This window comes from Grammomys surdaster, unplaced genomic scaffold (assembly GCF_004785775.1).
Source record: "Grammomys surdaster isolate TR1022 unplaced genomic scaffold, NIH_TR_1.0 205, whole genome shotgun sequence".
Taxonomy (NCBI): Eukaryota; Metazoa; Chordata; class Mammalia; order Rodentia; family Muridae; genus Grammomys; species Grammomys surdaster.
The window spans coordinates 501,005-526,279 of NW_021604650.1; the positions used below are offsets into that span (position 1 = coordinate 501,005).

The window sequence follows — 25,275 nt, forward strand, 5'->3', positions numbered from 1 at the left end:
AGTGATCCACTGGATCCAGTTCCGTACTAGACAGTGCGATCCACTGGCCAAGGCATGGAGCTGCTTCTTCCATCTTTAGAGATCTGTCTGGAGTTGTCAGATCTCCTAGTTTGCTATACCCAATTGGTTGACACAGAAGCAACATTTCTTCCTGAAGAAGAGACAAAGGCCACCTCTCTCTGCTGTTAGTAAATATAATCCTTGTTGATTTCGTAACACTATAGTTGCCAGTGGCCCTGTAGAGCAAGGATGGTTCAAGGCACTTATTGAAGATCCTGGATGATCTACGAGGAAAACCAATGGTAAATAGCTAGGGAAGGCGTCAGTCCCACCACTTCAGTGGTGACATCAGAAGTTATGCCCAGGATTGCTAGAAAGGGTATGACCTGAACTGCATATTTGTCATGTGACTATAATCCCTAAGGTGGGAATAGTAAGGAATTTTTTTTTTTTACCAAGATCCACCCCTAGTTTTGGAAAAAGGAACACCAGGGCCCAAGTCCTAGACCAGTGGTAAACTTGAGTGCATTGTGAATGTTTGAGCATAGGGGATGGGTGATAATACTAAGGATTAAGGTATTGTTGAAGTCTGCAGAATCCAGTGTACCCACAAAACATGTTTCTGAGGAATTAAAGCAGTCTCTGATACTGAAGAAAGAGATGTGAGGGAGATAAAGGGTGGTGTGATATTTGGCTTAGAGCAATCTATGTGCAATGGAGTGAGAGAATTTAATAAGACAATGGGCAAGGCCACAAATGCTGTCTTGAGTTTGACCCAGAAGGGACACACAACCAACATTCTCTAAAGCAGTAGGAAGAACATTAGTCAGTAACTGATACACAGAGGCATCTGAAGCAAGAGGGTGTTATGACAGGGAGGTGGGATCAATATCATCTAAAAGGGGTGATATTAGAGATGCAAGGACCACTTCTATTATGTCTATACCTAGGGGTTGAGAAAGTGGGATGTGTGCCCTCTGTACTTTGATCATGCCTGATGGGTAGCTATGGTAAATACTACTGTAAACTTTACCAATAACCTCATCTCCCATCTGAGGTGCCATGGGTCCCTAATTAGGATAAAAGACCCGAATTCTATGTAAGTGGTAGAACGCCCTCCTAAATACCCATCATGTCTCCTACAGAACCATTAAGGTTCTGACCAACATCAACAATAATCACTAGTTTGATCATAGAGAAAGCAATAATAGGGGACAGGTGTTTTAAAAGTCTATTTAGGTGTTACAGAATAAGTATCTCCTTTGGCAACTACCTGGTGAGCTGTCCCACCATGAGAGCAGTCTGGTTCAAGCATTAAGTATAGTTTTCCTAAACCTTTGAAATCTAAATTAATAGTAGCATCTAAAGGGAAAGAAATAGGAAATATTTTTCATCACCTTAAATCTATTTCTTCTGCCTTTAGAACTCTCTGGAGCTTTCACATCCTCCACCTAACCATTTACCAGAGACATGAGTAGTTGTTACTGAGAGCAGTCATTGAAAAGCAAGCTCCTTTAAATCCTTTTGTTTTGCTTTGCTCTCCTCTCTCTCTCTCTCTCTCTCTCTCTCTCTCTCTCTCTCTCTCTGTCTCTGTCTGTCTCTGTCTCTCTCTCTGTCTCTCTCTCTCTCTCTCTCTCTCTCTCTCTCTCTCTCTCTCTCTCTCTCTGTCAAAGTCAGGTGGCCCACATGACAGGAAAGAGATTTTGGCCTATACTCTGTGATGTACCTGGGAGGCTAGCAAGGGAAAAGCATGTCAGCTTGTGTATTTTGGAGGAGAAAGGGAATGGTCAGCAAACCTGGGGTTAAGTAACTGTGGAGTGCTGGGGTTTGATGGAGTGTCTCTGTATTTTCAATTGTTAAATGCTAAACGCTGGCAGGATATCGGTATTGTCATTTCGATGACTCATCATCAGCCTTATATTTGTAAATATTTGTCGATCCACATCTGCTCAGATACTTGAAGGTCAGACAGCCCTCTATGCCTAGAGACAATCTAGAATTGTATTAGAGATTATCTTACTGCTGATTGGTTGTAACAAGGATCTGACAGCCAATCACTGGGCAGGAAGTGGAGGGTGGAACTTCCAGGGAGAGAATGAAGCAAGAGAAAGAGAAGAAGCAGGAGACTCAAGAGCAGACACTGAGGAAGCAGACATGGACCACAGCAGAGCAGAAAAAGGTAGAGCTACTCACATGGTGGGTCATAGGCTAGTTAGTCAGGTTACGTTTAGCCAAGAGACTGCCCAAGCAAAGGACTAAGCTTTAAACTATATTAGAAGCCTGTGTTATTATTTATACCACTGACAAGTCTCACTATAGGGGAGTGCAAAAGAAATAGAGGCTCCCACTTTGGCTAGGAGGTTTGTCCCAGCAAAGTGATGGGACAGATTGGTACCACTAGGAAGGGAATGCTCGAGGTAAGGCTGCTCAAGGTAATGCTCAAGGTGATGCTGGTAAGGCTGCCCCCTACCCTGACAGTAGGGGAACAAGAAGGGGATGTGGGTCCCTAAAACTCCTTCAGGACTAAGTAGGTGGTTCTGGTGTCCAGAAAGAAGGAGATAGATCACTCTGGTACTGTGATGTCTACCTGAGACTCCCTGTTAGAGATGGCAGTGGTCAAAACAGGGGAGCACAGGACCCCCTCAGTTGTCAATACTAGGAAATCTGCTGAAGGATGATTTGGACATGATGTCCTCATACTATGAGGGACATAGGGGCAGTAAAAACTACATTGCCCTTCTTGATGTCACCTTAGACATGGTCTAGGTGGTTTACAAGGGTTTGGATGGGCCTGGGGCCCAGTGACTCTCCTGACCACATCTGAAACAGGAACTTAGAGGTTCTCAGGCTTTTGGAGGCCAGGGAACCTGTCCTCAGGCCTGGGAGTCCACTACTGTAGTCAGTTAAAAGGCCTTTGCTAGCATTAGGTATTTTTATTTCCAGGATTTTTCATCTCTTCCATCGTAGACCTTAAAGGCCACCACTAAGACTGTTGCCTGTGGAGTCAGGGATCCTTTCTCTAGGACATTTAAGTTTGGCCCTAATATCAAGGAAACTCTGGAAAAAGAAGTAGGTGATAAGGAGTTGTTTTCCATCTGGGGTCTCGGAATACAGATTGGTATATTGTAAGGCAGTCTAGGAATTGAGATAGGTTTTCACGTTTGTCCTGGATAATCTCTTGGATTTTTTAGTACTTTGCCACTTTAAGAGCAGCCTTACACAGACTGGCCAAGAGGTGAGTTATAAGTGGGTCTCTAGTTAGAATGTCCCCCAGAATATTGTAGTTCTACTCAGGATCCCATTCGGGACCACCTCAGCCACAACTGGATGGGCAGCATTAGTTTGGTAGATTTCATCTGCATGTGGCCTAGCTTGTCTCAGACTCATCTGCACTCCTCACAAAGACGGTTGCTGGTGAGAACTGTGTAAATGTCTTGGCAGGTGAGACTATAAGATTGGGTGATACATTGGAACTCTTTAATGAAAGTGGAAGGATTCGTGATTCGAGACCCCAACCTCTCTTCCATCTGAGAGAGATCACTTAGTAAGAAAGGGACGTGTACCCTGACCATGCCATCCATCCCAGCAACCTCCTGTAAAGGGAGAACTGGGGTCAGGTTAGGCCATGTAGGGGGAGGTAGAAGGGAGTCCTGTAGTGGAGGAGAAATGAGTTCTGGGAGGACTAAGGGCTGCTAATGAGCTGAAAGTGAGTGCCAGGGAGATTTGATTAGGGTGGGCTGTGGCTGAAAATGTCCAAGGATGGGGGAATGGGGTCAGGTGAAAAGGGCCAGCTGTAGCCTTAAAGACCTCCATGTCTAGGGTACCTTCGTATCCAAGAGTACCAAAGAGGTGCTAATCACTTCCTTGTACTCAGAAAAACATTTGCAGTGACCAAAGAGGAAACTTACCTAATTGTTGCTGGTGAATGGGATGCTGAGTGACTGGTGAGCTGGAAGGTGAGTCTGTTGTGTGTTGACTGGAGATGAGGGATAGGGGCCCAGTACTGCTCAGACCTCAGTGGGGAGCACAAACACCAGGAGAGCCTATCCAAGTTAGGGCACAAAATGTAAGTGTTACAGCTCTGAGGGAAAGGCTTCTATAATGGAAGTGTTACAGCTCTGCTCAGACAGGAAGGTTTCCCCAGTGCAAATGTAACAGCTCAGCTCCAGTCAGGGAAGGTTTCCCTAGAAAAGTGTACATCTCTGCTGGGAAAGATATTCTGGCAATTGGGAACCAAGGAGTGCTGTGAAGTTACACTGCCTAACAAACTTCACTTAAGAGATTTGTTGGGAGAGAAAAACTCAGGCTAGAAACAGCAAGGAACTAAGGAGAAGGCAGGCTTTACACAGAGTTTCTTGTGGAGAGTACCTTTCTAGAATGGCGACTTCCAGGATTTCAAGTTCTGAGCTCTGGCTTTTTACTCTGTGGGGCAGAGCTTGGCTATCTGCATCTAGAGGGGCTGGATCCAGGCATTAGACTGTTCTGTGGGTAGAGCCTAGATGAAGGTCCTTAGGGGCAGGGTCTGGATGCTCACACACCTCGAGGGGCTTACACACTGGGCTCTAAGGAACAAAGCCCAGAAAGCATCCTGACACATCAGACAGCCTTCACATAAACTTAGAAACAAATGGTTGATCAATAAGCATGGAGAACACAGGGACACCCTGTTGCCCACAACTCTCCACATCCTTTTCCAGTCCCTAGGCCCAGCACAGTGAAGACTCTGGTATTCTTACTTGGGGGAGCCAGGTGGATCACATATCCATCACCAACATAGATGGCCCAGTGTCTGTACACAGGGCGGAAAATCTCGATCAGGTCTCCAGGCTTGGGTTCTGGCTGCAAAACCAAGAACAGAACTATTAGCATGGCATGAAACCTTGAGATCAGGGCAGGCTGGGTTGAGAATGTGCAGCCAGAAGTCTCCCCCACCCCCATCAGCTCCAGTAGGCAAATCCATGTAGATGCAGGCTCTGAAGGTCTGATGCTGGGTCACCTCACAAAGCCATGATCTAGGCCTTCAGGGATCACCACCCCATCCCCAACTTCACCCCAATCCCTGCATGTGATATGACTAAAAACTGCAAAACGAGGGCTGACGTGACAGCTCAGCAGTTAAGAGTGCTTAGTGCTCTTGCAGAGGACCTAGGTTAGGTTCCCAGCACCCACACAGCTGCTCACAATCATCTGTAACTCCAATTCCCGTGCATCCAATACCATCTCCTAACCTCCACAGGTAATACATGAAGGTGGTACACATACATACATACATACATACATACATACATACATACATACATGAAAAACACTAATGCACATAAAATAAATCTAAAAAAGAAACCTGTAAAATGCTTGATACTGTAAACCTTGTCAAAAGTACACAGCTCAGGCCACTGGGCTCTAGCAGGGGACCTACTACTACTGTACCAATAAATGAACACGTTGTCAAACTTCCCTCCAAATATTTGTGTTTATGCACACAGATAGAAGCTTGTTCTGCATCATGCAAAAGTTAATGGAGAGACTCCTAAGCTGACAAAGTGCTGAGAATAAGTAGCTATGAGTGCCCAACCCTAACAGGACATCTGTATCACCACCAACCCACCCACCCAAGGCTCAGGGAACATGACAAAAGAACCAGAGAATGGAGAAGAGGGCTGTGAAATGTCTTCTGGACACAACATGGCCACAGCACTCAGGAGCACTACACCTATGGTCACCTGTATAAGACTTAGCAGAACAAGCTGAGGAAATCAGTCACGACTCCAGCAGGCACCGCCAACTGGATTTAGTGGGTTACCAAAGACAGAAGAGGCAGAGAGAAGGAACATGAACATGAGAAGGGGTCATGTTGAGGAAATGTCGGGGAGGTGGAAGGTGGATAGGATCAAGGCACATCAGTATGAAATTTTAAAGATGTTGTTTTAAAAACTGCAAACCTAAGAGGTCTCTTCCACCACCACCACTTTGGGAATAGCTATGTTTATTATTAATGTACCATTGATAGGCATAAGACCCAAAAGCCCCCTGCCCCAACAAGGAAGCTGAAAAAATATTAACAAAAAGAGCATATGCTAGATACGCTAGGGAGTCAGAAGTCCTGTGACGTGCCGTCTCTGCTTTGGTTCCCAGAAGAGTGTGTGAAACTTCAAGGCTTCCAAAGCTTCGGGGAGTCTAGGGTCATTTGGGGAGAAGTCCTCGGGGTACTACTTTGTAGAACCCGATGGATATGGTGTACCTTTCCCAGTTCTTTTGCCAGATGTACATTAAACTAATTCCTAAGCCAGACTCAGAGCTTCTGACAATTTGAGATGGAAAAGTATGTTCCCTTGACTCCAGCTCAGATGTGGCCTCGGACAACTGCTGTCTCACCCTGGATACAGGAACCAAATCCTGATGTCTTTGTCTCAAAGAGCTGTATTAGCTCCAGGAACTACTCAAGAGTGGATGCAGAGTTGCGATCCATGGAAGACAGACTCGGAGTTGTCTCCATCTCAGCTTTTCCATCATGGCTGAAGCTCACTTGAGTTCCTTTCTTCAGTTTCTAAGAGGTCTCTTAGTTAGCTTTGTCTATTTAGTGTTCTTGCTACAAATATTACTTACTGAATTCTTGCTCAAGGAGCTGAGGCAAGGCGATCAAGAATTCCAGGCTAGGGGTAATGAAATGGTGGCGCACACCTTTAATCCCAGCGTTCTGGAGGCAGAAACAGATGGATCTCTGAGTTTGAGTCTAGCCTGGGCTACAGAAGCAGTTCTGAGCCAGGAAAAACACACACAGAGAAAGAAACCCTATTCCAAAAAAAAAAAATCAAGAAAGAAAGGAAGAAAGGAAGGAAAAGAAAAAGAGAGAGAAAGGAAGAGGAAGAGGAAGAGAAAGAGAAAGAGAAAGAGAAAGAGGAAGAGAGAGAAAGGAAAAATAGCTCAGCAGTTAAGAACACCGACTGCTCTACCAGAGGATCTAGGTTCAATTTCCAACACCTACAAAGATGCTTACAACTGTGTAACCCCAGTCCAGGGAGACCTAATGTCCTTTTCTGACCTCCCTCAAGCAGTAGGCAGCCATATGATACACAGATAAACATACAGTCAAAATACCCATACACACAAGTAAATAATTTTTAAATGACTTCTATACTAGCCTGACCAAAGAATAAGACTATCTTGAACCTCCCTCCTTGCCCTCACCCACACCCCCACCCATCCACCAAAAAACCTTATTACAATGACAAAAAGTCGTATAAATATAACAGTCCTGCCTGCAAAATATTTAGTTATTTATAAAATAATGAGTAAAGGTCATACCCCCAAAGCTCCATGCTGTTAATTTTTTTTATATGACATTCCTAAGTTAGCATAAATATAGGACTAAAAACTGATCAGCAATTCTGGGGAACTGGGGTGAGGAGAGGCACTACAAGGAAAGAACATGGGGGATAGTAAGGTCATTAAACTGCTGTTGTATAGTTTGTCTGACTTTTAGTTTCTTCTTTATATACAATGTAATGTGATCACATTCCCCAGCCCCACCAGTCCCTTGCCCTGCCTTTTCCGATGACCCCCGTCCTCCCTAGCTAGTTCCTTCCTATCTTCATGACTTCATTTTGTGCAGGTCTCACGCAGCTGCTCTGTGTTTAGGATGTAGTGACCATGGCATGTCTAAAAGACAGTCTTATAGAACTCCTCCAATCCTCTGGCTTTTACAGTCTTTCCACCCCATCTTCCTCAGTGTTCCCTGGTCTTGGGGGTGAGTGATGTAGATGTCCCATTTTGGACTGAGCACCCAATCGTCCCTTATCCTCAGCACTTTGACCAGTTATGAATCTTTGCTTTGCTTGACATGCAACAACTTAAGACAATGAAAATTCTGTATCTTGACTTAGGCAATAGTTCACTTGTGTGCATTTATCAAAATGAAGCTATATACTTTAAAAGGTAAATTATATACTAAGTTTGGGATTTTGTTTTGTTCTGTCTCTGAGGCAGCGTCTCATTAGTCCAGGAGCTTTCTATGTAGCTGAGGACAACCTTGTACTGATTTCCTATTCCCATCACCCAAGCATTAGAATTCACAGGGTGCATAACTGCAGCCTGCCCTCTTTGTGTCATTTTAACTGAAATTATATACTTCCCACATTATTACCTGGTTAAAATAAAATTCATTAATTATTAAAAATTAAAATTACCTAAGTGTAGTGCTACACACTTTTAATCCCAGAACTCAGCAAAGGCAGGTAGATCTCTGTGAGTTCAGAGACAGCCTAGTTGAGCTTCAGGTCAGCCAGGACTACATAATGAGACCCATGCTACAATCCACAGACCCAGCAAAGCTAAGTAACAAGGAGGGCCCAAGGGAGGATGCTTGAAACTCACTTAGAAGCGGAAATAAAATAGATATTGGAGGTGAATGGAGGAAGGGAACTAGGAAGGAGGGAAGTGGGGAGGGGGAGAAGGGTAGGAATCAGGTGTGGAGAGACAAGCTAGGGAGGGCTGGGAGAGAGAAGAGAAATCTGCGGTGGGTCATCTCTAGGATGAGCTGGAGACATGAGAGGGAAAAGTCTCCCAGAATTCTATGGGATGACTCTAGCTGAGACTTCTAGCAGCTGGAGATATGGAGATTGAAGTAGCCTCCTCCTTCCAGAGGAGGGAGGAGGGCATCAATCCACCCACAAAAACTTCAAGTCAAATTTTGTCCTGCCTACAAGATGTGCAGGGGGAAAAATGGAGTAGAGATTGAGGGACTATCCAACCAGTGACTGCTCAACTTGAGACCTGTTGAGGCCTACTCTTTTTAACATAACTGTAGCCATTTTGTATTCAGTAATCCCAATGTTACTCAAAAAGTGAAAGTAAGTTTATCCACTTTTTAGGAGTTATTACTTTAACTGACACTGAAGAATGTTATTAATAATCCAAAAAGTCATGGTTGAATTATTTATACTCTGTTGTGTCAACGTACTGGAACTCCCCAGTATACTACCTGTCCTTCCTGTCTTCCTTCACCTAGAGCCACCTAGTTAGCCAAAAACATTGTACCATGTCACTATATTTCACTGCTTGCCTTTAAACTTTTGAACCTGGTTTTTCATATTAAAGAGCCTGCCCTGTGTGCAGATTGGTGCCACATTTAGGCTCTGAGTCGTGTGTGTGTGTGTGTGTGTGTGTGTGTTCCTGATTGATCAGTCTTGGGGTGTGAGTTCACTAAACTATTCTTGCTTATCTGAGATTGAAATTCATATGGTTGTGTCGAAATTCCTGAACCTCAACAAGACCCACTCCATGTGAGAGAGCCAACTCCTGACACTATTAATGATAACTCTACTACACTTGCAGACAGGAACCTAACATAATTGTCTTCTGAGAGACTTCATCTAACAGCTGGTGGAAACATATGCAGGGACCCACAGCCAAATATTAGGCAGAGCTCTGGGAATCTGGTGGAAGTATCAGGGGTAGAATTGAGGGAGCTGGGGCGGGGGGACTGTCAAGAACAACACAAGAATAACTACAGAGTCAACTAGCCTGGGACCACAGGGATCACAAAGATTAAACCACCAACAAAAGAGCATGCACAGGCTAGACCCCTACATATTTGTAGCAGATGTGCAACTTGATCTTCGTGTGGGTCCCATAACAATTGGAGCAGGGGTGGTCTCTGACTCTGATGCCTTTGGACCCCCTTCCCATAGCTAGGCTGCATTGTCTGGCCTCTAGGAGAGGATGTGCTTAGTCCAACAATGTTTCCGGGCAGGGTAGTATCCATGTGGGGGCTTCCCCTTCTCTAAAGAAAAGAGGAGGAGGGAATGAGCAGAGAGGTATATGAGGGTGGGACTGGGAGGAGAGGAGGGGGACTGCAATCAAGGTGTAAAGTAAATAGATAGATAGATAGATAGATAGATAGACAGATAGATAGATATAGATGGATGGATGGATAGATAGATAGATAGATATAGATGGATGGATAGATAGATAGATAGATAGATAGATAGATAGATAGATAGATATAGATGGATGGATAGATAGATAGATAGATAGATAGATAGATAGATAGATAGACAGAGCAAAACACAAAAAGAAACTAAGGAACTCAAGAAATGGTGCAGCGGTTAAAGGTGCCTACTGCTCTTGCAGATAACCCGATGTTTGTTCCCAGCACCCACATCAGGCAGTTCACAGTTGCCTGTAACTACACTTTCAGGGAGCTGAGTGTTCTATACTCTATAGGCTCTAATCTGCACATTAACAGGTTTTGCATACTTCATAAATAATTGTTCTCTTTCTGAAACAACATAATTGAGGAGCTGCAACAGAGACTGTGTAGCCTGCAAATCCTAAAGTGTTGGGACTGGGAGATATCTCAGTAAGTAAAGTGCTTGCTTTGCTTCACATCCATTTTATCCCCAATGTCCACATGAAAGAGTTGGACATGGTGATGTGTATTAGCATTTTGTCTAAGCTCTACCCCACAGTTACCTGGCAACAGCCAGGTGTGCCTGACACACTATAAAAGGGGCTGCTTGCCCCCTCTACTCTCTCTTGCCTTCCTGCTCCTGCTCTGTCCTCTCGCCTCTTGCCCACTCTCTCCCCATTGCCCTCCCCCTTTCTCTCCACATGCCTCTACTCCTCTATTCCTCTACTCTTTCTCTTCCTCTGCCTTTCTGTCTCTACTGTCCTCTTAACTCCCCTTCCCACGCCCTGAATAAACTCTATTCTATACTACACCATCATGTGACTGGTCCCTCAGGAGGAAGGGATGCCTCAACATGGGCCTGCAGTGGTACCTCCTTCCCCCATACCTTACCACACATCCACCAAACATATTCCTCCTCTCTTTATCTTTTATAAAACACAACATTTGGTGCCAAGACTCAGATTTAGAAACTCTACAGGTTTGCATTCCCCACCCCTGCTACCACATGGAGAGCCAATGCTCACAAGCCCAAACATTGGAGAACTGGTAAGTTCCCTCCCCCATTGGTCAGAGTAAATGTCCCCAACTCCCCAGTGGAGAGTTCTTGAGGTCAGAGCTATGCCTGTGCTGCCCTTGAGAATGGAGACATTCAGTCTTTTCACTGACCCTCATTATAGGACATTTTCCCTTGGGAGAGATTTTTCCTCTCTCCTCTGAGATGGTTCCTTTCTTGATGCTGAGAAATCCCAGGCCTGGGTGAACTGCTTTCTGTCGTTCAGGGAACTGGCCCAGAGCTTAGCCCCCAGATCACTATGTGATGACCTAGTGGTCTGGCCTGGCCGGAAGTCTCTCTGGTTATTAATAGTATCCTCAGGACACTAGTAGGGGTAGTTAATAACTCTACTCTTACTCAATGGGTCAGTCTTCACTGCCTTGTCTCTACTTACTGAGATGTCCCAGTCTAATTCACAGTAAACAGCAAGCAATATCTCTACATGGCCACTAAACTGGCATTTAAAAACAACTCTCTCATTAGCAATCCATCTCCAAAAACCTAACAGCTTACCCTCCGAAGTCTCAGAAGATATAGACACAGCTACAAAAGACTGCCCAGATTGTGGTATGATAATCACTGAGAAGCACTGTGGACAAGACTGGATACCCTAAGAGTTAGGTGATTCATATTGCCTAAGTCACAGTGAGTCATTTCTCATTTCAGGTGTTATCTAGTCCACAGAGAAAAGGCTCTTCGTCTTCTGAGCTTGAAAGCCAGATTGACTCCACCCAAGCTGCCAGGGAGACCACAGGGACCTGGGAACTGTTTGAACTATAGATGAACTCTGTCATGTTTAATTAATATATAACTCCTAGATTAAAATTTATTCTTCCTCAGATTTCTGACTATATTGACAGCTAAGGTAACTGTAGCTTGACAGATAAAAAAACAGAACTAGCTCCTTTATCTAAGGTAATTCCATCACTATATTTACTCATTAACAAATTTGTTCACTAGCTAAGACTACCAGATTTCTTAGACTTCACAATAAATGATACACAAACTCAGATGTAAGCTTTCACAGATGTAATCTGTTACTTCCTTACCTAAACTTGGTTTCCACTGACTAACTGCTTCATGTTTCCTCTTCTTGCTATGCCACTGTCCTAACCTTAAACATTCCACTATACGATCTAACTGTATATCACAAATTCAAATTTTAAGTTTTCTTTGATTGTCTTTTAACTAAACTTAAAGCTGTTCTTCATTATGTATATTCAGTTTCCTAGACAGGAGGAAAAAGCCCTTCTTGTTTCTTCTGCTCCATGAAAAGCTTATCCTCTTGCCTCTTCTGCCCCTCTCCCCATTCCCCTTCTCCCTCTCTCTCCACGTGTTCATGGTTGGCCTCTACTCCTCTACTCTTCTACTCTTTTTCTGCCTTTCTCTATCTCTACTACCCTCTTACCTCCCGTCCCCACACCCTGAATAAACTCTATTCTATACTATACCAACGTGTGGCTGGTCCCTCAGGGGGATATGCCTCAGCATGGGCCCAAGGAGGTACCCTCTTTCCCCATACCTTACCACACATCCACCAAACATATTCCTCCTCTCCTTATCTTTTTTATCTTAGCTTACAGTACCAGCTCTGGGAGGAGAGGAGGAGACAAGCGAATCTTGGGTCTGCTGTCTAAGCAATCAAGCATAATTGGCAGCCCACTCTAGGCCAGAGAGATGCTGTCTCAAAAAAAAATTTTTTTTGACACCAAAGAAACAATATCCAAAGTTATTATGAGTTTCTGTGGAGTTTTTAAAGGCACAAATCACAATTGTTTCAACTCTAGGGATTTCTTTTGCTGCATGAAGTTTTATCATGGTGTTGTTGCTGTTGCTGCTGCTTTTGTTTGGGGTTGGTTGGTTGGTTGGTTGGTTGGTTGATCAAGCAGCAGTTAAGCAAGATTACAAAAGCAGAATGAGTTGTCTGGTTAATATTTATGAATCAGGTGTCTCTGCGATTAGTTTTCTCTTAGATTGCTGTCAAGATTCAGCTGCTAGTGGGTCATGGTCTAGACACCCTGTGGTTAACAATCCTTAGGTTAAGCATAAGGTTTTGCTAACTCCTAGGTTTTTCTTTTTGTACACAGGAACTTAGTTTGAAACCCAGTTTCAAATGGAGCTAGTTTTTAAACATTATATTATCTTCTGGCCTGGGAACTGTACACACAAATACACAGATACATACAAACAATAATTTTTTTAAAAATAAATAAATAAATAAATAAATAAATAAATAAATAAATGGGCTGAAAAGATGGCTCAGCAATCAAGAGTGCACACAGCTATTGAAGGAGACCCAAGCTGGTCCCAAGCATCCACACCAGGCAGCTTACATCACACGGTCCCAAGCATTCACACCAGGCAGCTTACATCACACGCACACACAATTAGAAATAAAATAAGGCTTTAAAAAAATAACCTAAAGTGTTTGATATCTAGCCTTTGTACAGAAAAAATAATTGCCAATTTGATGGACCAGCCTCATTCCACCTTAAAGTTAAAAGCTGTTTTGTTACAAAGTCAAAAGAAGTTCATGTCTTTCTGGAATTTGACATGCTCCCCACCCTATGGAGTTTGACTCACATCTCAGACATACTCTATCCTGATAAGATAAAATGGCCCGGTGGTGGTGGTATATGTATATACCTTTTATTTCCAGCACTTGAGAGGCAGAAGCAGGAGTATCTCTTCAAGTTTGAGGCCAGCCTGATCTACAGTTCCAGGACAGCCAGGGCTACACAGAAAAACCATGTTTTAAAAAAAAAAAATTCTGCAAGCTGATCTGTCAAATAATCTAATCTGCTGTCTGCTTCTGTAAAATTTGCTTGCCACATCCTTATGTCACCAAATTCCTTTAAAATCTCCAGTTTACACTTTTTACCCATAAAAGAGGCTTGAAAAGTTAACCTACACCTCTATCTCAGATCCCTCTTTGGAGAGTCAGTCTTATGCATAGTCAATAAAGACCCTTTATTGGCTTTCATTTGGGTGAATGTTTTTACTCTCACTTGGTGAGATCAACATTCTTGGAGGCCCCAGTGAGATTAGGCCCCCAAACCCAATCCAAAGACCCCTCTCTCCAGTCCTCTGGGACTGCTTCCCGGTGGGTGCATACTCTGAAGAAGTTCCAAGCCCAGGGATGTGCTTTCAGTTCCACAAACTACCAAGGTGAGGGTCCAAGACAAAATGAAATCAGCAAGCACTTGTCTGAGGAGGCCTCCATTGGTTAGTCATAGAAAAGCATTCCCTTTCTATGACGTCTGGCCCTGGTTCTGGTGGGATCCCGTCTGGAGACAGCAAGGTGCCTAACAAGGTACATGTCGAACTCCTGTTCAGTGCACAAGCAAGACATTGTTTTGCCTGTCTAGGTTCTTGCCACCTGGTTCTTAGTCCCCTGTATCTCGTTCTGCATTTTTGCTTGTCTTTTCTGTTTCTTTATCTAAGTCTCACATGATCTGAACTTGGAGCAACTGGACAAACAGACAGAACAGGTAACAAGACTAATAAGCCTGACTCTCCTTTAGTTGTTTTTAACGGGACTTTGACAAACTTTGTCCTCCCATCGTTAATCAGGATTATGAGTATCCTATCACCAATATGAATATGGCCTCCAAGCCTCCTGTGAGCTAGAGTGGCTTATATTCAGGGTTAAATGGCCTCCAAAGGGCATCTTCAACTCCCAGGTAGCCTGGGAAGTGGCCAACACCACCCTTGGTATTCCCAGCCACCAAGACCAGATTGGGTATATTCTACCCTGGACAGAATTAACGTTCAATCTGCCCCAATGGATGAAGGTTTGTATGGTCCAGAATGAGCAAGGTGGCCACACCCTGGTCATAGCAAAAAAGACTCCCCAGAGACCCCAGGCTGGGAACAAAAACCCTCCAAAAATTCTGTCCCATAGGACTCTCAGGAGGGCCTTCTCCTTCTCCCATACACTTCTCTTCACCCCGCACTATCCCACCTCTTCTGAGCCCATTGCCTCCTCTTGCCTCTCCCTCCTCTTAATTTCTCCTACCTACCCCATTCAACTACTCCTTCTGCCTCAGTTCCCCAGTGGAGCCAGCTTCCGTCCTTTCTCCTCTCCATAGCCATCAGGGCAGTCACAATGGATGGCCAGATTCAGTTTCCTCCCCCAGCCAACCTGGGACTTCAGTTTCCTCCTTGCACCAGCCTGCAGCTTCTGTTTCCACTCCTATCCCCAAAGCAGAAACAACTCCAGATTCAACCTCTCCCTTCCCGGGTCAACCTGCAGCTTCTGTTTCCATTTGATCCCTGAAACAGAAGGACTCCAGCCCCTGTCCTTCTTCTACCCTGAAAGACAATACCTGTACGTTTGTTTCATTTACTACAACAGATCTTTACAACTGGGAACTAGAATCCCACTTTTGGTACAGACCCTAGTTCTCAGATTTCCCTGATTGATTCTGTTTTCTTTAACCATCTCCCAACCTGAGGTAACTGCCCACAAGTGCTCTGTACTCTCTTCACGAGGAAAAAAAATCCTAGCAGAAGCAACAATGGTGCTGCCTGGATTAGACACTCTTGACAATGAAAAGAGAATGGCAGCAATTGACAAGACTTTACCCAGGAGACCATATTGGGACTATGGGGCAGAAGGAGGTAGGAAGTTACTCTGTGGCTACCACCAGGCTCAACTGGAGAGCCTCAGGTTAGCAGCTTACAGACCTACTAATCTGTACAAAACAGCTGATGTAAAACAGGGCTCAGATAAATTGCATTCAGCATTTCTTGAGCTCCTCCTGGAGACATGCTTATATACTCCTATACCATATACCCCTGTAGATCCAGAGGACATAGCAAACCTCAAGGTGACTAACTTGGCCTTTGTAACTTAGGTGACCACGTAAGAAAATCTAAAAGATTGACAGATTTTCAGGGAAAATAGGTCAGAATAATTATAAACATCCCAAAAAGTGTTTATCAAGAGAGACAACAAGAAAGACTTGCTGATAAAAATAAATAAATAAATAAATAGGGCCCTGCAGCAGCACTCCTAGTACTCTCAGCCCTGGACAAGCCACCTACGAGTAAAAGAAAAAGCCTCTACAATGTGCTTACTGCAAGAAATTGAGACACTGGAAACACGACTGCCCCCAGCGGAAGCAGGTCGTCCCTCAGCCAACTCCCATCCTGACTCGAAGAATAGGGAGGGGGGCCATGGTTCCTTCAAATTAGGCCTTTGGGAGCCTATGGTAACCTTCTCAATTAGAGGCCAACCTGTAAACTTCCTGATAGATACAGGTGCATTATTCTATATTACAGAAGTCCCTGGAACCCCCTTAATAAAAGAACAATGGAGGTACAAGAGGGTACATGGGAAGTTAAAATATATAATTGGACTACGAAACAGATTGTAGTTTTTATTCCTGCTCGATGAGATCAACAAATTTCTGTTATAAAAGGACCACAGTGATCCCAGGAACCCAACTGAATGCTGTTGCATTCTGCACAGGAAACATGGATTGGATCAGCAGAGAGACCACTCAGATGCATGAACAGGGTTGCCTTTTCCAGAATGGGGCTCAGGAAACCCCGAGCCATCACAGTACCATACGCAGCACAGACAAGAACAGTGACAAAGCTGATACTATGTGCCCACAGGGTTTCAGAACAAAGCACTTTTATTTCCCACAAAAGAGGGCTGCAAAGCAGCCGTTTTCCTTAGCAAGCAAGTTGAGGAATTTCTGGCCTTTGAAATTCATTTTGAAAAACAACTCCAACTACCTCACTGGTAGAACCAGATTAAACATATTCTATATATACATGTACAACAGATCTTTGAAGAGAACAATGTGAAATTTATGTGAGTAGGCACAGAAACAAACAAAAAAATACTTTCATAAAAGCAAACTGAAGCCAGAAGTGGTGAATCTTTAATACCAGCACACGGGAGGCAGAGACAGGTGAATCTCTATGAGTTTGAGGCCAGCCTGGTCTATAAAGTGAGTTCCAGGACAGCTAGAGCTACAATTTTAAAAATCATGTTGAGGTGGGTGGTGGTGGTGGTGGTACACACCTTTTGTCACAGCATTCTGGGAGGTAAAGGCAGGTGTGTCTCTGTGTGTTCAAGGCCAGCCTGGTGTGCAAAGCAAGTCCAGGACAGCCACAGTTACACAGAGAAACACACTGTCTCAAAAAAGAAAGGGGTGGGGAAGAAAGAGGTGGGTAGGGAGAAAAGAAAGGAAAAGGAAAGAAAAGAAACGAAACCTGAAGAGTTGGAGGTAGGGGATACAGCTCAGTTGGTAGGGCACCTGTCTAGCATGTACAAAGCCATAGGTTCAATCCTCTGCACTGCATAAAACCAAGTGTGGTGGTACATGCCTGTAATCCCAGCATCTAAGAGATGAAGGCAGGAGGAGCAAAAGTCCAAGGTCATAGTCAGTACCTTGGAGGCCAGCTTGGGCTTCATGAAACCCAATCTCAAAAAATGTCCCTCTCACCATAACAGTAAGTTGAGACATGATGAAGCTGGGGGTGGTATGGCACTTGCTTAGCATACCTAAGGTCCGGAGTTTGAGTGCCAGAATCACAGTCTCCCCCTTAATAGACATTCTTAGTCTATTTCTACTTAATGTACACTTTTACACACTTGTAATAAAAATGCATTATACATTATGCATGATCTGAGGAAAATGCACCAAACTATGGGCTAATCCCTACAGTGACTGATAGAAATGTGGGAACTCTTATGTTTTATTATTTGAGTCTTTAGAAATATTTTACTATAAATTACTTTGAAAATAAAATTTTTAAAGATTTGTGTGTGAGAGACCACATATGTATTGTGTATCTGTGTCTGTGCGAGTGTTCATGTGTGTCTCTATGAATGTTCCTGTGTATCTTCATGTGTGTTCATATGTCTGTGTCTGTGTGTGCTCATGTATGTATCTGTTCGTGTATGTTTGTCTCTGTGTATGTGTTCGTGTGTGCATGTTCATATACATGTCTGTATGGCTATGTGTGTGTTTATGCATGTGTGTGGGTGTGGGGGGGCTGGGTGTGGGTGGGTGTGTGTTCATGTGTGTATGAAGCCCAGAGGTCAACATTAGCGGTTTGAAGGGTCGAAGCTGCCACCGCAGGAGAGGAAGAAGTCAGGTTATCACCTGTAGACAGCAGAAAGCCTTGGACTCTAATTTTGACTGACAGCAGCCAAGATTAAGGTGTGGGATGCATGAGAGGCTTGTTCTAGGGCAGGTTCTTAATGCTGACTGCTACACTAGGAAGTGGTCATAGACAGGGCACTGGAGAAAGCAGGAGAGACATGACGGCTCCAGCAGGCTGCAACAGACAATGCAGGCTGGACCCACTGAAAAGCAGCTAACTGGCTTTTCCAAAAGGTTGTAGTATTTAAATAGTGTGGCCAGTGTAATAAACAGTTACATTAGCAACGCCATTCCCAAGATAAAAACTATCATCTCTAAACCAATATGAAGTAATCTGATTGGTTTGAACTATTTAGAAAAGTAAAAGACAGAAAAGTCTCCAGGGTATCTGAGAATCGCGTTTAAATTGTCAGGAGGGATTGTTTTAGTCAACAGTTCATTTATTCTTTCTTTTTTTTATTCACATGTCTATTTATCTTCTTCCACTCAACCAACCGCCAGCTTTTTTATTCTTTTAAATATGCAAGGCATTTAAGTGCCCCAGCTCCTGAGTGCTAGATTACAGACATGAACTACTATGTCTGGCTACTGATGGCTCTGTTTAACTCAAGCCAGATTTAATTTTCAGAAACAGCACAGTGGTTATGCTTAGAGCTCTGTGTTCAAACCAAGGCTCAACTACTTACCACAGAGCCATGGACAAGTTTACCCAAATTGTCCCTAGGCCTCACTCTCTTCCGTCATAAAATGAGGACATTATATATAGAGAGAGAACCTGAATCAGAGGTTTATTCTGAAGATTAAATAAGTCAAATCTATAAAAAAAAAACTGGGTGGAGGAGGAAATAGCTCAATCGATAAAGTATCTGCCACACAAGCACAAAGGTCTGAATTTGATCTCAAGAATCCAGTTTAAAAAAAAAAAAAAGCCTGAGTGTTGTGGTGTAGCGTGGTATGGTGTAGTGGCAATACATGCCTTTGATCCTATCACTCTAGAGACAGAGGGAGTCAGTGGATCTCTGTGAGTTCCAGGCCAGCCAGAGCTACACAGAAAAGAAAAGCAAACCAGAATAAGTAAAAGCACCTGCTATGCAAATGAACCAAGTTCAAGCACCTGAGTCTAGAGCCTATGCAAAAAGCCAGAAGAGGTGGCATACATCTAAGGCCAGTACTCTTGTAGCAAGAAGCAGGCAGGGAGGGAGAACGTTCCAGAAGCCCATAGGCCAGCTACCCTGGAGTACTCTGCATAATTGAGGAAACAAGAGAGTTTGCCTCAACAAGGTAGCAGGTGGAAAGTAATTCCTAAAAGCACTTCTGGGATCTCCATCCATGCATTACAGCACATGGCCATCCAGGGATGCCTAACTGGGGTTTTCCAGACAAGCAAAAATCCCAGTCCCCTCCTGCCTCCAAAAAAAGATATAGGGAATGAAAATGCCTCAGTAGTTAAGAGCACTGGCTGCTCTTAGGAGGACACAGATTCAACTCCCAGAGCCCACATGGCAACTCACAACCATTTGTAACTCAAGTCAGAGGGAATCTGAAGCTCTCTTCTGGTTCTGTGTGCACTACCCACATGTATTACAGAGACGTATATGCAGTTAGAACACCCACACAAATAAAATAAAAATGAAAGAAGGACAGCACCCAAAACTGTCCTCTTGCCTCCCGATCTCCTGATGCACACTGCATGAATGTGCATATGGCACTGTTTTACAAACATGACCCGCACAGAGGAAATGTTTAGGAATCAGCTACTCTGCTATCACCATGCCTGGGTGCTGTTAGTTTACTTCATGCAGAAACAGAAAGGACACTGTGGTTACTTATGAAATTCAGCCTGGGAGAATTCTCTTCCCTGATCCTGTAAACCACATGCCCCAGTAAGTATGAAAAATCCCTGAGCTGGCCTTTCACTTTTGATACTGAGAAAAAGGTCTGGAAATTTGTGAAAAACAAAACAAGTCTGGGTCTTGCCAAGAACGGATCATCAGTGAGAAGTTGAAGAGTTTCCATGCCAAGGTTTCGAGAAAAGAAAATCCAGGGAGGTAGGGGCTCCCCCAAAAACACACCAGGCACCCATGGAAACCCGGGGAAACTTCTGGAATCGATCTCTGGGAAGTTTCTGTTTAATCAGGACTGTTAACACCTATCCAAGTAGGGTTTCTGTAAGAAATAATTGTGGTAATGGCTGAACACTGTAAAACCACTTAAACCTATAAAGAAAAATGACAGCCTATGCTGTACACTGGGTGGGTACAGGGGAGGGGTGCAAAGAATAAAGAAGAGTCTGACATCTCTGACTTCCCAGACTCTGGGCCAGAAGGAAAGTAGAGGAGACCTGGCCTGACACATTAGTCTTCCTTATGCCCCTGCCCAGGCGACCAAGTCAGTCAGAGAGGGCTATCAACAACTCCAGCATGCACCCATCTCAGAAGCACTAATGCCCCAAGCACCCCAGAGAAAGAAGGAAAACTTGCCTGCCTTCCTAGGCTCACCAACACCAAACCTCAGGCCTATTCACCACCAGAGTAAACCTGCTCTTTTGTGCATTTAGAAAGACCCATTACCCCCAACTCACACACCACCACCAAGCCTTACTGGGGCATTCAAAGTTACCTGGAATCCTTATAACAGCATCTTTTTATAAATGAAAAAAATGAGTTCCAAGGTGGGAGTGAACTTACCCAAGGCTTCAGAGGTGGTCCAGCAGCCATGGCAGTATTCTACCACAGATCTAAGTATCCAACAGTAAAACAGACAATGGGGTTTGAAAATGTGAAAGAACTTTGTGTAGGGTTCACAGAGAAGCCTGTCAGTGTCTCACACCGCAGAGCCCCAGCTTCAGCTTTAGTACTGGCTCTCTTCTAAACTGAAACCAGCTTCAAGGTCCAGTAATAGATAAGGTAAGTAGAAGAGAAAGACCTCAAGGGCCTCCTCCCTAACACCCTGCAGAGCAAGCTGTTCTTGTTTCTATGGTCACAGCCCAGCTGTTTCTGTTTGGGTTTTGGATTTGACTTAGTTTCTCCTTCTTGGTGGTAGTTTATTTTGTTTTGTCATTGTTGATAGTGTTGGTGGTAATGGACTTCACTTATTTATTTTTGAGATGGGGGTCATGTGATAGCCCAGCCTAGCCTCCAACTCCTCATGCCACCTCCCCAGTAGAAGAATTACAAGGGTCTGTTTGGCCATGCCTAGCTCTACAGCTCTCATAGACAAAATGACTGTAATAAATAAGTAAAAGTGACCAGTTTCCACGCCTACCCTGATATCTGGACTGGCCCAGCATGCTGATGGGCAAGAAGTGGAGCAACTCCACCAGCATCCAGCCTGGCACTTACAGGATCTCATCAGAGGCTGATGGCCTGGGGAGAGGGACACTGCCTACTCCTCTAGCCCCTCTCAGCTTTAGGAGTGAGGATGCAGCCTGCAGGACCAGAAGCATCTGCTTGAGAAACATCCTCTTCTCTCTCCTTTCTTTGCACTCTGACTAGCTCCACAGAGAGTCTCAGATGTCAAACTCAGATCAAAAAGCAGTAAGGCCTGGCTTGGTGGCATATGCCTTTAATACCTGCACTTGGGAGGCAGATGCATGAGGATCTCTGAGTTTGAGCCCAGCTCGGTCTACATAGTAGATTCTGAGGTAGCCAGGACTACATAGAGATACTGTCTTAAAAATACACACATACATACATACATACATACATACATACATACATACATACACACACACACAATAACAATAACAATGAAAAAGAAAGCAGCCTCTGGAGTCTGGAGTCTGGACTCAGGATTAAAAGGTACACTGGCCTTTCAGAACATAGGTTTTACTTTTAGTTCTCATTTCCAGGAAACACACCCGAAGTTCAGAATTCAGTGGGTGGAGATGAAAGGAGCTTTCGTCCAAACCTCCTATCCAGTTAGAAAGTTGAGGGCAAGGAGAGGTCTGGGCTGAACTTTTCCTGCAGCCTCCTCCCCCAAGCCCTGCCCGCTCGGGCCTCCTCCCACAGCTCTGCATTTTTAGCTTCGGTTAGGGTTTTGTTTTTCTAATTATTTTTTCCTTTTCTACTTATGTGTATGGGTGTTTTGACTGCATATGTCTGTGGATCACATGTGTACAGCACCCTTGGATGCCAGAAGAGGGTGTCAGATCACGTGGGATGGGAGTTACAGCCCGTTGTTAGCTGTGCTAACATGTGAGTGCTGGGAACTGAATCCACATCCTCTGGGAAAGCATCCAGTGCTCTTATCCACCGAAGCATCTCTTCAGCACTGCTTTCTTTTCTTTTTTTCCCCCTTGTTTGTTTGTTTGTCTGTTTGTTTGTTCGTTCATTTGTTCATTCATTCATTCATTCATTCATTCATTCATTTATTTTGGGTTTTGTGAGACAAGATGTCTCTACAAGGCCTTGGTTGTCCTGGAACTCATTCTGTAGACCAGGCTAGCCTCAAACTCAGAGATCCACTTGCCTCTGCCTCCCTACTGCTGGGATTAAAGGCGTGCCACCATGCCCACGGTCAGTCACAGCCCTGTAGATGAGGTGACTATACATAGTGAGCTGAGTGCAGGAGAAAGAGTGATGAGTCTCCTTCTCAGCCTGAGAAGACAGGATTCATCAGGGAGATTTAATAACTTCTATATAAGCCTGCAATTGACGCATATTCTTTTCTTACTCTTTTAATTAAAAAAAAAAACCTGTGGGGGCAGTGAGATGACGTATCAAGTAAAGGAGATTGCTGCCAAGCCTGATGACCTGAGTTCAAATCCCAGGACCCAAATAGCAAAGAAGAAAAATAATTCCCGAAAACAGCTCTCTGACCTCCACATGCTTGCCATGGCATATGCATGGCCCCCGAAAACACACACACACACACAAATAATGCTTTTTAAATCAAAGAACACCGGTTACACAGTCAAAACACACAACTGAGACACATATGTATTTTTATGAGTCAGTTCCTCATGGCTCAGCAAATATATATAGTGCTAACTTCTGTGGTCTTGGGTTTTCCTGGGTTCAAATGAAAACAAAACAGCCTGGCCTCACAGTACCAGAAACTAAGTGCAACTCGGAGTGACTCTCTGCTGTTATGAGAACTGTTAAGTTTTGAGTGGTGTTCTCACTTGGGAAAAAAATAATTCGAACTTGATTATAATCCTACCACAGGTACTCAGCTGGAGCACAGTCCCAAAAGGGTTGTCTGCAAAAACCTACTACCTGAACCAAGTCAACAGAGTCCTGTTAAAGCGAAGAAGACATTTGCCGGTTCGATCTCAGGACATCATGGGTTAACAGAGGCCAGGGCTGAGATGTGGCTCAGTCGGTAGAGTGCTTGCCTAGCAGGAGGGCTTCACAAAACTAGATAGGACCTCAGACCTTTAAATTAGCACTCAAGAGGTGGAGGCAGGAAAACCAGAAGTAAAAACCTGTCCTCACTAAATAGTAAGTTTGAGGCCAGCCTGGGATACCTGAAGCATTATCTCAAAAACAAAAACGAAACAAAAATCAGAAAGAAAAGAGAAGGGGGATGGATGGAGGAAAGGAAGGAAAGCCAGAGCCGAGTATTTGCTGGCAGCAGGGATCGCCACGAGTCAGCTGACAAGACAAAAACCTAGCAGATTCAACTTCAGACATTCGACTCAGGAACCTGCCCTGAGTCCTGGTTTGATAGGAAGATCCAACCCCCAATTTCTGCCTTCTATTGAGCCTGTTTCGAGCAGGGTGACTTCCAACCTGTCCACTTCAACAAGTGCTGACGCTCAGCAGGCGGCAGCTAACCCACAGCTCACACCGGATCCTCCAAGGGTTGAAAGTGTAGAGGAGATTGCTGCCAAGCCTGATGACCTGAGTTCAAATCCCAGGACCCAAATAGCAAAGAAGAGAAATAATTCCCAAAAACAGCTCTCTGACTTCCACATGCTTGCCATGGCATATGCATGGCCCCAAAAACACACACACACAAATAATGCTTTTTAAATCAAAGAACACCGGTTACACAGTCAAAACACACAACTGAGACACATATGTATGAGCAATCCCTCACTGCAAAGCTCCTCTCTTCAAAACACCAAGTCAGACCCCGAGAATACAAGAGTCACCATTAAAACACTATCCCCATCCCTGACCACCGTTGGCTTCTCGCCCCGTACTTACTATGGGTGCTAGCATTTTCCAGGATGTGTGAGGCTCAACTTCAGCTTAGCAGCAGCGTGGATACCTAAGGCACAGAGGAAGCAGAGCTCATTGTCTCTAACAAGAAGCAGGGTCCCCAAGTCTCCAGGAGCAGGGCCCTCCAGAAACTTTCACCAAACTCCTCCAACTTTCTCGCTCTCCTCCGCTCTGCCCTGCGCTTGCCCTTGAATAGACAAATCCCGGGCTGTACGGCAGAAGCACCTCACAAGATCCCCGGGCGCCAGCAGGGATCCTGGCCAGGCTTTGGAGCGCCCCTGTCTCCTTTTCTCCGTGCACAGCGAAAGCCAGGCGGGTGGCAGCTACTCGCCTGACTTGTTTACTCCCGCCGAACAGCTCTCCTCCTCCCAGACAGCCCTCAGGAACCTAGACAGCCCAGAGGCACCCGGGCTCCTCACCTTTGCGTAGGTCCCAGAAAGAAGCTCTCCAACCTCCTCGCGCTCCAGGTAGCCAAGTGGAGGCCAGCGCAATGGGAACCGGCTTAATGGCCGCAGCGTCCAGGCCGCGTCAGGGCACCCCGCCCCTCTTCCTGTAACTGGCTAATGAGAACATTGCCAAGGGCCTGCCACTACTCCGTTGTCACTTATATGCCTCCCTCCCGGTGAGTTCCTGGCCTCTCTGCCCCTCTGCCCCAGATTCCCCGGCCCTTGACAGCCTATACACATCCCTCTATCAGTTTGTAACATGTAAGAACACGTCATATCGCATTACATTTTATCTTTGTACATGAATAATACCAAAGGGCTATTTGTCAAGGGTGGCACATGCCTGAAATCCTAGCATTTGAGAAGCTGAAGCAGGAGGATTGCCATAAGTTTAAAGTTGGCCTGAGCTACAGTTTGAGATCCTGTGTCAATAATAACAACAACAACAACAACAACAACAGCCAGGTGCTGTTTCTGCCTCTGTTTCCTGCACTCAGGAAAGTAGTGCAGGCCCACTCTGTGAGACTAACTCTACATAGTGGGTTCCAAGGGTGCCAGAGCTATGTAGAGA

At 44.6% G+C, this 25,275-nt stretch overlaps 1 protein-coding gene across 2 annotated transcripts in view; it reads right to left on the reverse strand.

Moving 5' to 3' along the window:
* LOC114624273 (HRAS-like suppressor 3) overlaps nt 1–24,781 on the reverse strand; it is a 36,099-nt gene extending 11,318 nt beyond the window's left edge. The window contains exons 1-3 of one of the 2 annotated variants that reach the window (XM_028771163.1): nt 24,678–24,781; nt 24,244–24,307; nt 4,737–4,839 (exon numbers count right to left, since the gene is read on the reverse strand). In XM_028771163.1, the coding sequence (XP_028626996.1) occupies nt 4,737–4,839; nt 24,244–24,258 (118 nt within the window). In that variant the 5' untranslated portion in view covers nt 24,259–24,307; nt 24,678–24,781. Of the gene's footprint in view, nt 1–4,736; nt 4,840–20,775; nt 20,939–24,243; nt 24,308–24,677 lie in introns of those variants that run through there. The other variant, XM_028771162.1, reaches the window with a different exon arrangement.
* Between the last annotated feature and the right edge of the window lie 494 nt (nt 24,782–25,275).